This window comes from Macaca fascicularis, chromosome 6 (assembly GCF_037993035.2).
Source record: "Macaca fascicularis isolate 582-1 chromosome 6, T2T-MFA8v1.1".
Classification (NCBI taxonomy): domain Eukaryota; kingdom Metazoa; phylum Chordata; class Mammalia; order Primates; family Cercopithecidae; genus Macaca; species Macaca fascicularis.
The window spans coordinates 156,860,168-156,871,577 of record NC_088380.1 but is presented as its reverse complement, the minus strand read 5'-3'; the positions used below and the strand labels follow the sequence as shown (position 1 = coordinate 156,871,577).

The window sequence follows — 11,410 nt, the reverse complement described above, 5'->3', positions numbered from 1 at the left end:
AAGGGTTAACTGACTCATTCAAGACCATAAAGGAAAAAGAATTGGATTTCTTTATGTCCTTCTCTGAGGACAGATCCTTTTGTTATAGCTGGGAAACATTAATGACTGAATTACTCTCCAAATGTAACAGATGATTATTTTATTTTATTTATTTATTTTTAGGTGAAGTCTTGCTCTGTCATCCAGGCTGGAGTGCAATGGCCTGATCTCGGCTCACTGCAACCTGACTCCTGGGTTCAAGCAATTCTCTGCCGCAGCCTCCTGAGTAGCTAGGATTACAGGCCTCTGCCACCATGCCCGGCTAATTTTTGTATTTTTAGTAGAGACGGGGTTTCACCATCTTGGCCAGGCTGGTCTTGAACTCCTGACCTCATGATCCACCTGCCTCAGCCTCCCAAAGTTCTGAGATTACAGGCATGAGCCACCACGCCCAGCCTAACAGATGATATTTTATTTTATTTATACATTTTTTTGAGACAGAGTCGCACTCTGTCATCCAGCCTGGAGTGCAGTGGCGTGATCTCAGCTCACTGCAACCTCTGCCTCGCAGATTCAAGCAATTTTCATGCCCCAGCCTCCTGAGTAGCTGGGACTACAGGTGTTCACTACCAAACCCAGCTGATTTTTGCTTTTTTAGTAGAGACAGGGTTTCACCATGTTGGCCAGGCTGGTCTCGAACTCCTGACCTCAGGTGATCCGCCCACCTCAGCCTCCCAAAATGCTAGGATTATAGGTGTGAGCCACTGAGCCTGGCCAACAGATGGTATTTTAAAACTCACTGGAGCCTAAATGTGTTTTAGTCAGAACCCTCCTTGCACTTAAATAATTTAAATACAGAGTAATGTAGTATTAGAGTAACAATTTATTAGCAGATAAAATAAATGAAACCTCTAAATCTCAACACACATACAGGATCTTACATAATAAACAGCATAAAACATAACCTTCTAGAAGAAAAGTATCTGCTATTAACCAACTCCCCCTTCTTTCCAGTAGGCTGCAATACATTCATAACTCATCCTCATCCCATAAGAGGGTTAAGCAATGATTTACATGGAATTACATCAAGGCACTTGCTTTAATTAAAAAATACAGGATAAAACATGTTCCTAAAAGTCATCAACCTTGAATAATTAAAGAAAAAACAGGCAGTATACTTTTTTGGTGAATAGACAAGACTGAGAATTTAAGTTCATTCACCTGTCACCCTGATATTGTCTTGGTTTGTATACAAAGTTGCAAAGAAGACAAAAAAAAGTAGTCTATTACATAGATCGGTATGTTCATATACACTCATTTCTGAGAAACAGAAGCCATGGCAACAACAGGACTCAAATCATAATTTTCCAACTGATTTGTGTTGAAAAGGCAAGGGCTGTTTGATCCCATGTATCTTATTATTTTAGGGATGGCGCATGAGACAAGGGAAAAGAACATCTCCAAAATAAGTTGATTAAAGTTTCAGTTGAAAGACCTTTTTGGCTTAAGCTGCTTATCTACAGACTTACAAACATAGTATCTACAATAAAGGCGTTTTAGTGTCCTTCATTATTCTAGTTTTTACACTTCAGTCCATTCTTTTCCAATTTTATAACACTAAGATAAAAAATACACACCAGAGAATCCACTATTTACTATAATGCTTATTTTACTTTTTGTGTTTAACATGTTTACTTTAAAATTTCAGTTGCAAAACTTTTTTTTAAGTCTTTATCAGGATAAAAATTACCTTATAAAAATAAATCTCCCCACCTCCAACATCTAAATTCTGCATCCCTGAAAGTTACTAAAAGTTTTTAAACCTTAAAAATTTACCTTTAACATATTTCAACAGTATTTTAATACATGGACTATAGTAACAAACCAGCTGGTATATTATTTTATCCTTTTCCATTATAATTTTCATTCTTGTAATTAGCACCCAAGTTAATGATTCCATTCAGGATTATCTAAACTGTTTTTACAAAAAAAAAAAAAACAACAAAAAAAACCCCCACAAATTAGGAGCCTAACAGCTTTCTATTTTTTTAATTTAAAAAACTGATTCTTTAAAATTTTTTTTTTTTTTTATTTTAGGCTCAAGGAAATTTCACTGCCAGTGAAATTTCACTCTTAATGCCACTCAATGATCTAACAGCTTCCTAAATCCAACTTCATTCTTTTTGCAGTTTAAGCCCAGTTTCAAATAAGGCATCACTAGAATGGATAAAGAAAACACTGAGATGGGGGAGAGACACATTAAAAAGCAGAAAAACTAAGCGAAATCTAAATCCTGTCAATTGGATGTTTACCATTTCCAGTGAAATCTTTCCCTGAATAGACCAGGGACATCACTGCCTCCTGCTCAGATCTCAGTCAAAGCTTCAACATGCTCCACAAAGCACCTCCCTAAGTACCCCAGTGTGTTCCCTGGGAGAGTTACTACACAGTCCATCTACTGGATTTAGTACCATAGTCCCAGCACTTGGCCCAGGGTCCTAGACTGCTGGCTGGGTCCTCAGAGGTATCTGAAGTAATGTCTACATTGATACAAAGAAACCTATGGCTCATCTGTAACAATACATAGAGAAACACAATTCATTAAGAACAATAAGGATCACAGAACTCCAAATGGATCGTTACAACTTCAAGACTCAATTTAAGTTACCAAGAAATGCACTGTAGCCCTTTTCTCACTTTTATATTCAGATCAGGGCTAACCCTAACATGTTCTTAAATGACCAATTACTAAGGAAATACCACAGCAGATAATTGCTGTTCTTGTTAAAACGTACTAGCAATTAGCATTAAAATAGTCTAATGAACTCATCTAACACCTGGACACATTTTTAAAGTTCATCATTTACCATATGTAAATTTGACAACAATTTTGACTTGCAATGTCTGCTGTTGTTTAAAAGCAAAGTCAGACTATCTAAATCTTGTTTTCTTTTGGTCCTACTTAAAAAAGAAATTAGACATCTATCAGTTTTATTCTATCAGAGGCACAGATAGTACTACAGTCACTCAGTTTAGAAGAAAGACACCATGCTCCAGAGTAGGTCAACCCAGGCTACCATGAGCTCCTCAGCCCTTTCAGCTTTGGTGAATCTGTGACCCTGTGACGCTCCCCTTCTAGAAAGAGAAATTTGTTCTATAAAGAGACCTTGTTCTCAGAGGTATGGCTCCTAATCCTTGTCTCCCTATTATTGTGTGGGGGCTAACCGGGGATTGGATCCTATTCAACTGGGTTCCTCTCTTTTCTGCCTCCACTGGTCAGATAATAGTCTTTTCAATGGTCTATTCTCTTCACTCCTCTACAATGTTTTCCTTAGTCTACCTGTGCACTGGCACACTCCAACCCTCTGGGTGTAACAACTTTAAAAATATATAAGGCTGTAAGAGTTCTAACCATCAAGAGTATACCACACTACATTTCAATTAAATGGTAACCATTTTATGATATTCAGAATTTTGTATATGTCAGTAATCACTGAGAAAATGCTTCATTTAGACTCTAAAGTTTAGAGTAAGCAAGATATTTTTGTATCAATATAGTGTTTAAAATAATGCCTCATGAACTAAAGTCCTAGCCTTTGGTCAAGAGAGCAAATGAAAACATTTTTTGTTTGAGACGGAGTCTCGCTCTGTCACCCAGGCTGGAGTGCAGTGACACAGTCTCGGCTTACTGCAACCTCTGCCTCCCGGGTTCAAGTGATTCTCCTGCCTCAGCCTACTGAGTAGCTGGGACTACAGGCACGTGCCACCACGCCCCGCTAATTTTTTGTATTTTTAGTAGAGACGGGGTTTCCCAGTGTTAGCCAAGATGGTCTCGAACTCCTGACTTCAGGTGATCCACCCACCTCAGCCTCCCAGCGTACTGGGATCACAGGCATGAGTCACTGTGCCTGGCCAAAAACGGTTTTTTTATTGGCAAATTAGGCTTTGGTTCCAGGTTTGATTCCTCTGAATATCAGCAACCAAAACATTTTTAACAATATCCAAATACAGGCAACCTCAACCCAAGTAGAGAGGATGAAATGTAAATTCTAGTGACATCTTAAATGTTTCTACAAATGGCTACCAAAAGCAGAATCTCTTGTTTGTCTGGATGGATGGGACAAGTACAAACCAGAACATAATTCAAGGATTCGCTAACTGCATACATAACGTTCCAGAACTGTTTACATCCACATATGGACAGAAATTGCTGGTAAAGGTCAAATCCTGTTATCCCTGCTTCTGAGGGATTTTCCAAAGTCTGGCTGGAATTATATTTTTTGCTGTGTTGGTGTTGGCTAATTAAAACGTCTTAAGCATGTATTCATTACTCTGTTACAGGGTATTAGACACCTTTAATAGTCTCAACTTAAGCCTGCCTTGGGAGAAGGGCAAGAGAGATTAAAAACAAGTAACTTGGCCAACTGCAGTGGCTCACACCTGTAATCCCAACACTCTGGGAGGCTGAGGCTGAAGGATTGCTTGAGCCTGAAGTTTGAGACCAGCCAGGGCAATACAGTGAGACCCCATCTCTAGAAAAAATTTAAAAAATTAGCAGTGTGTGGTGATTCATACCTATGGTTAAGATACTCAGGAGGCCAAAGTGGAAGGATCACTTGAGCCCAGGAGTTGGAAGCTTCAGTGAGCTATGATCACACTGCACTCTGGCCTGGATGACTGTCTCTTAAAAAAGAAAAAAGGAAAAAAATAAAGACTGACCAAGATACTGTGATTTTACTGCTATTATTCATAAGGTTGGATAGAAAGGGCAAATACTAGCTAAAAACAAACAAGCACAAATACAAGCAGCAATTAACATTTCTGGAATTCCAGACCCCAGTTCTAAAAGGATGTCAAAATTCAGGAAGTCTACATTTAATTATAACGTGAATCACCTATAAGACAGAAATCTAGACTTTCTACTGAGCGACTGCTTTGCTGTGATAATGGAAAGGTATTTTCCATGTCACCAAATGGGAGAGCTCTACCAACAGAAAAGCAACACTGGCAGCTTATGGAGCTAACAATAAAGCTAAGTTATATATATCTATATAGGATAATAGAGATATAAAATATATATGCATTTTAAATATACATATTAAACATGTACATACTTAATATTTATGTCTAAAAGCATCCCACTCCAACAGATGCCCTACACATAGGATTTGCTTCTCATAAATATTTAAAATTGTTTAGAATCTGGGAACAGATTGAAAAATGATTTTGTGCTTTTGCAGTTTGCTTTTTTTTTTTTTTTAAAAAGAGGGCTGTTTCATAAATTAGTTCCCTATTCCTAACTTTGGAGAGCCTGGTTTTTTCTTACCTTTCAAGGTCCAAATATAAAACTATAAACTTTCAATGTTGGACATTCTTGCTTTTTGAAAGGAAATTATTCAATTCATGACCTGTAGGCCAGCTATCATGAATAATACACCCATGGCACTTGGGTTTCATGAATGTGATCCTTCTAAATCCTCCTGCATAATAGCTTTAGGTGACTTGAAGAGTTAAAAGCTGTCATTGTCATCAATATTTACTGTACATCGAACTCATTTAAAATGCTGTTAGAAATTGCTGACTGACAAGATTGTCACTGACAAAATTACCAGTTTAGGAAAGATTCTGTGGGAAACAAACTAGAATAATTGAAAGCTAAAACAGAGCTTAATGGTAGAGAAATTCTCAGAAACAAGGACGGACAGTGATCACAGAAAAGACAAGGAGGGACTCCTATTGTTTTTCTGATTTTGAAGAGCTCTTTGTGCTTACCTATTTATCCTAAACAGAAAGGCATGATTAAAAATGTCCAGTGTATTACAAAGGGTATTTTGTCTAATGTCAGGCTGGCTCTCAGGATGTTACAAACCTGCCCAGGTGTTAGACTTCTGATGAGACTGTGCCTTAAGGACACGAATGGCACTTTCCTACTAAAAACTACTGCCATCTGGGGAGCAAAGACTGGGAATAGAGAACTACAAGAACAAACCTGTCTAGTTATGACTTTGTGATCCAGAAGCCTCTTGACCTATTGGTACTAGAGCAGGTGCAACATTCTTTTCCTCTTTCTCCACTGAGCCACATAAAGAAGTCTACAGCACTTCCAATGCAAATCCCAACTTCACCGCTTCATCTCTTGGAGAATGAAGAATCCAAATGTATAACCCCTAAAACAGGACAGTAATTAAGTTTTGGAGCTACTTTACAGTTCAATTCAATACATACTTATTGCATTCCAAGAACACTTCATATCTGCAAGAAAACCTGAAACCACATTTTCTTCTTTTTGACTCTGTCCAGCTACAAGCTCTGCCGCAGTGTGTATATACAAATGCCATTAGCTTCAAAGAAGGAATAATATCTAGCCACTTGGTTAAAATTTCAAGTGTGCAAAATTTTCCACTGTGGAACTGGGAAATGTTGGACATTTGAAATCTTAACCTATTGGCTAGACATTCTTCTATCTACTTTCTCAATTAAACACTACTAAGATTCAGACCATTGGGAACATATATTCCTTTCTGATTTTTAGATACTTCTGCAAAAGCCATCGCTTCATACACACTATAGAAGAGAAGGTTTTCTTCTTCCTTTTTGCAATATTCTCCCTTGGTTAGGGAATCCCTCACAGACGGATTGCACTGAGCCAGCAGAACCTGGATTCCAATGGCTTCATAATCTCTGCGAACTTCTTTTAGTGTGTGGATCCCTGCTGTATCTAAAAATTGAATTGCACTGCAGTCAATCACTATAGTATGCAGCTCCAAGGGATCATGGGAAAGTTGCACTGACATTTCATCCTGGATTCCACCAGGAGTCACTACTTCCTCTTTGATCTTTCTCTTTGCTGCCTTCTTCCAAGCCACCTTTATTAAGATTGGGTTGACAGTTTGTTTGTATAAAGCAGATTTAAAACATTCTTTGTTTATGTAATAGAGAGGGGCTACAAAGCGGAAAATCTTGATGCCTGGCTTAGTCTGAAGGTTCTTATAAGCAGACACGGATTCAAAGACCTCAGACTCTTCCACCAAGCCAAGCAATGAACTCTTTGGCTTCTGAGTGCGGAGGATGACACAAAACATAGAAAAACAAACCCCAACAAGTAGGCCTATTTCAGTACTTAGCAGTGCAGAGGAGAGCATAGTAACGAACCAGATAACTGTATCCATTCTACTAATATTCCACATTTTGGGTAGATCCCTAAATTTACGAAGGGCTCCCCGTAGATTTACAATTGTGATCACAGCAAGGACACTTTTTTGAAGGGAATAGAATAAAGGAGCTATTACTAGGAGGACCAACAAAAGAACCAGGGCTGTTACCACACCAGAAAGCTGAGTTTGGCAGCCTGTTGATTCTTTAACTAATGTCTTTGCAAGAGCTGCACTAGTAGTAAAACAGTGGAAGAAGGAAGGGATGATATTACAAAAGCCAATGGCATACATTTCCTGGTTTGCTCTGACCGTGTAACCATGTTTCTTGGCAAACATCTCAGAAAGTGATACAGTGATAGCAAAACCAATGATGGAAATAGCTATTGCATCTACAGCCACACTAGGAATTAGGTTCCATTCTGGTACTTTGGGTGGCATAAACCCAGTGGGAATATGTCCAGCAATACTAGAATTATAATTCTCATGTAGTTTTCCAAAATGAGAGGCTAATGTGGCTGCCACAACAACAACAAGTTCAATAGGAATCGGTGCCTTAAGCTTGGACTTGAAGTGTTCATTGAGTTCTTTGGTTGGCAAAAGAACCAAAAGGCACAAAAGGCTGGTGATAAGATCACAGAGATTGGTCTTATGGATGTTTCTGAAGACATGTATCCAGGTAGTGATGAGTGAGCCCACACCATTACTCCGAGGAAGGTTGAGCCCAAGGAGATACTTGGCCTGAGATGTAAGAATAGTGAAGGAGGCACCAGTGACAAATCCACTCAGCAAGGCATCTGAGAGGTAGACAGAAACAAAACCCACTTGAAAGAGGCCCATCGCTACCTGGAAGGAAGGATATAGAAATGTTAAATATAAATGGAAAAGAACTTTTAAAGTTTGTATTATCCTGATATTTCTTGCATGCAGACATATCATCAGAGCATCACAGAATGTCAGTGCTAGAATAAACACAATCATACATCAATCTTCTCATTTTACAAATACGAAAATTATGTTTAAAGGGCTAAGCAACTTGCCCAAGGTCACACTGTTACTTATTAGCCCAGGTGAGACAGGAACTTTAGATTTCTTTCTTTTCATACAATGTTTCTTAAACTTGAAAAGGTTCAGACCTCTTTTATTTTTATTTTTCATTTTTCCCATCACAAAGAACAGACTTCTTTTAAAAGAAAAACATTCTCAAGGATCCACAAGAAAACTTCAAATTGGAAAAAATTCTTCTAGTTAAGAAACCATGTATTTTCCTTAAATTATAAATCACTACTGTAAAAGTGAAGTCTTACTGCTTTCTTAGCCCCTTGGCTAAGAGCAAGTGTACAAGTGAAGTTTTAATTGGTAAAACAAAAAACCAGATTTACATCAAAATAGAATCACACTTTAGAAATTATTGTAGAATTATCTTTAACCTCATACTAAGAAACCATTCTCACGCAGTATATATGTACTTATGCCACACTGTCTCCCATATTAATAAAAATTCTAAAATTTTACTTCTTTATATTCTCCTCCATCTAATAAGTTTTCAGAATTGTTATGCCTTCCTCCTTCTTGGTAAGACATACTAACAAAAAGGCAAAAGTTGGCTGGGCGTGATGGCTCAGCATTGGGGGAGGCAGTGTTGAGAGGATCACTTGAGCCCAGGAGTTTGAGACCAACCTAGGTTGGTCATAGAGAGACCCTGTCTCTTTATAAATAAATGAGTAAATAATAAATAAGTAGACTCTGAGAAGCACAGCTCTTCTTCACACCATCTTCACTCTCCCTCCCCACTCACCTGATCTCCAACTAAAGTGAGCTACTCTTCCCCTCCTCTTGTTGGTTTGAAATGCCTGCATTAGAGAAGGTTTAATCCTGGCACTGACTCCTGGATGCCAAAGCCAGATTAGTGGATTCTATGGGAGACTCAAGAATTTGATTTCTTATCCTTTCTCCTGGCTGATAATATGAAACTGTGGTCCCCAACTTTTTTCCTCCCTCCCCAACATTCCAAGACAACCACTACCTTTAGTAAGAGTCACTCAATAGATCAGTAATTCTAATGGAAGGTAAGAGACATTTAGAATTTGAGGCTGGGTGTGGTGGCTCACACCTATAATCCCAGCACTTTGGGAGGCCAAGACAGGAGGATTGCTTGAGCTCAGGAGTTTGAAACTAGCCTGGGCAACATGGCAAAACCCTATCTCTCCAAAAAAAAAAAAAAAAAAAAAAAAAAAAAAAATTAGCCAGGCATGGTAGCATGTGCCTGTAGTCCTAGCTACTCAGGAGGTTGAGGTAGAAGGATTGCTTGAGCCAGGGAGGCGGAGGGTGCAGTGAACTAAGATAGTGCCACTGCACTCCAGCCTGGGTGACAAAGTGAGACCCTGTCTCCAGAAAAAAAAAAAAAAGTGAAAAACTCCTGCACTCTCAAACCCCATTTTGTTACCTACTTGCCTCACTGCTAATGCTGACTCTGCCAATAACCAGCCACAAATAATCTCAAGCAAAGCCAAGATTTTCTGACATGTAAAATTAAGGAGTTGTACTGGGTGGTGGAGGTCCAGTGAACCAGCCTTATGTTACCTGTGGAGTCAAGGTTAAGGTTTGAATTTTGCCTCTACCCTTCATACATCCTGAACTCTCAATAAATGGTAGCTTTAATTATTGTGATTCCTACGATCCCTTACAGATATGAGATTTCATGTACTAGACTACTTTTCTAGAAATAACCAATTGTTTCATTGCTCCTTACCTGATAAACTCCAGCCATAAATGTTACAGAGCTGCCAACCATAATTGCATAGCAACTTTTGTCACATATCCTCTCTGATGTGTGATTTAATAACATGCTCCCATTTGAAACCATTCCTAAGGAAGGAGCACTATGGGCATTGTCATAGCCAGCTTTCTGTAGCTCTCGGTCAACTGTCTCACCAATCATAAGGCACAGTACTCCAAAAATGCCCACAGAGATGTGACGGGAGGTACCCAAGAGGAAATAAATGATGCTGGCAAAAAAAGATGTGTACAGACCATAGACAGGTTCTTGGCCAGCCAGCAGGGAATAAGCAATGGACTGGGGCACCAATAATATGCCCACAATCAAGCCCGACATCACATCCCCTAAAATGTTTTTCTTTAGGTCGTATTTTGGGAGCCACTGCAAAATAGGAAGGAAACCTAAAATCATATTTTTGGCTTTGGCTGGACTGCACTGGCAATTCTTCTGCAGCTTTTTAATAACAAACTCCTTGAAGTTTGTATCTGATTTCTCTTGACACTCAATAAGGATCCTATGATAAGGTCTGCATTGATCATTGGTCTCAAATTGCTTGAAGTCAGTACTTGATTCCCTTTGAAGCTCCAGATGGATCCCAGATGGAGAACTGTCATTTCCTTCAGTTGAGTCTCTGGGTGAAAGGTCATGTTGCTCTTTACTTTCCGAAGACATTTCTGGAGATAGATGGTTCAGCTTCCTACACCAGAGAAAATGCCAGTGTAAATACCAGTGTTCATCAATAAAGTAATTCTCAGTGCTCACATAGACTAACAATTCTACTTGTCATTGCATGAGAGTTCAGAGGAATTCCGTTTTGGAATAGGTATCTTATGTCCCTTTTCTTTAATTGAGCCTCATTTGTCTTGGTTAGGGGGAAAAAAAAGACCAGAACCAGACCATAAATAGCCAAGTCAAAGCAAGTAACTGGCTGGGTACAGGACTTCCCAAGAGTATAAACCATTAAGGATTCTTCTCCATATATGCCTGGCTCCCCCTGACAGTTTTTCCTCCGGAAAAGATGTAAGGGCAGCCTGTCTCCTTTCCATACATATGCTACCAGTGGTCTTCTTCCCAGGTTTTTCACCTCCCAGGCAGACTGCAAAATAGGATCTGGTCTTAACCCCTACCTTAACCTTAACCCTGACCTACCAGTCCCTGAAACAAGGAAGATGGTCCTTTTTTATCTTTTGGTCCCTTTGTAAACAACCTGCTAAATGTTGAAAATAAATAGAAGAAAAAGTAGTTTGCAAGGTAAAGATAAATGTTTTTGGCAATAAAAAGAAACTAAGGCAGAATGCATTTGCATCTTTGAACAGTACTCCCTTGCTTGGTAGGAAAGAGGAGAGAAGTCGATATGAGGGTGCTGAATGTAAAGGGCATGAATAGGGTCAATGGGCCAAGTGTCTCATACATGCTGTAGAAGGTTTTGGTCTATTCCACTATGTTCTAGTATGGAGTCATCTGCCCTGTGGGCAGGGCCCACATTCATGCAAGATTCACT

General features: G+C 39.0%; 1 protein-coding gene across 1 annotated transcript in view; it reads right to left on the bottom strand.

The window, feature by feature from the left end:
• Window positions 1-844: 844 nt before the first annotated feature.
• The window catches only part of SLC26A2 (solute carrier family 26 member 2), a 33,189-nt gene continuing 22,623 nt past the window's right edge, over window positions 845-11,410 (bottom strand). Inside the window, exons 2-3 of the mRNA XM_005558232.4 lie at window positions 9,883-10,606; window positions 845-7,976 (exon numbers count right to left, since the gene is read on the bottom strand). Coding sequence (XP_005558289.1) covers window positions 6,456-7,976; window positions 9,883-10,581 — 2,220 coding nt within the window. The 5' untranslated portion in view covers window positions 10,582-10,606 and the 3' untranslated portion in view covers window positions 845-6,455. The remainder of the gene's footprint in view (window positions 7,977-9,882; window positions 10,607-11,410) is intronic.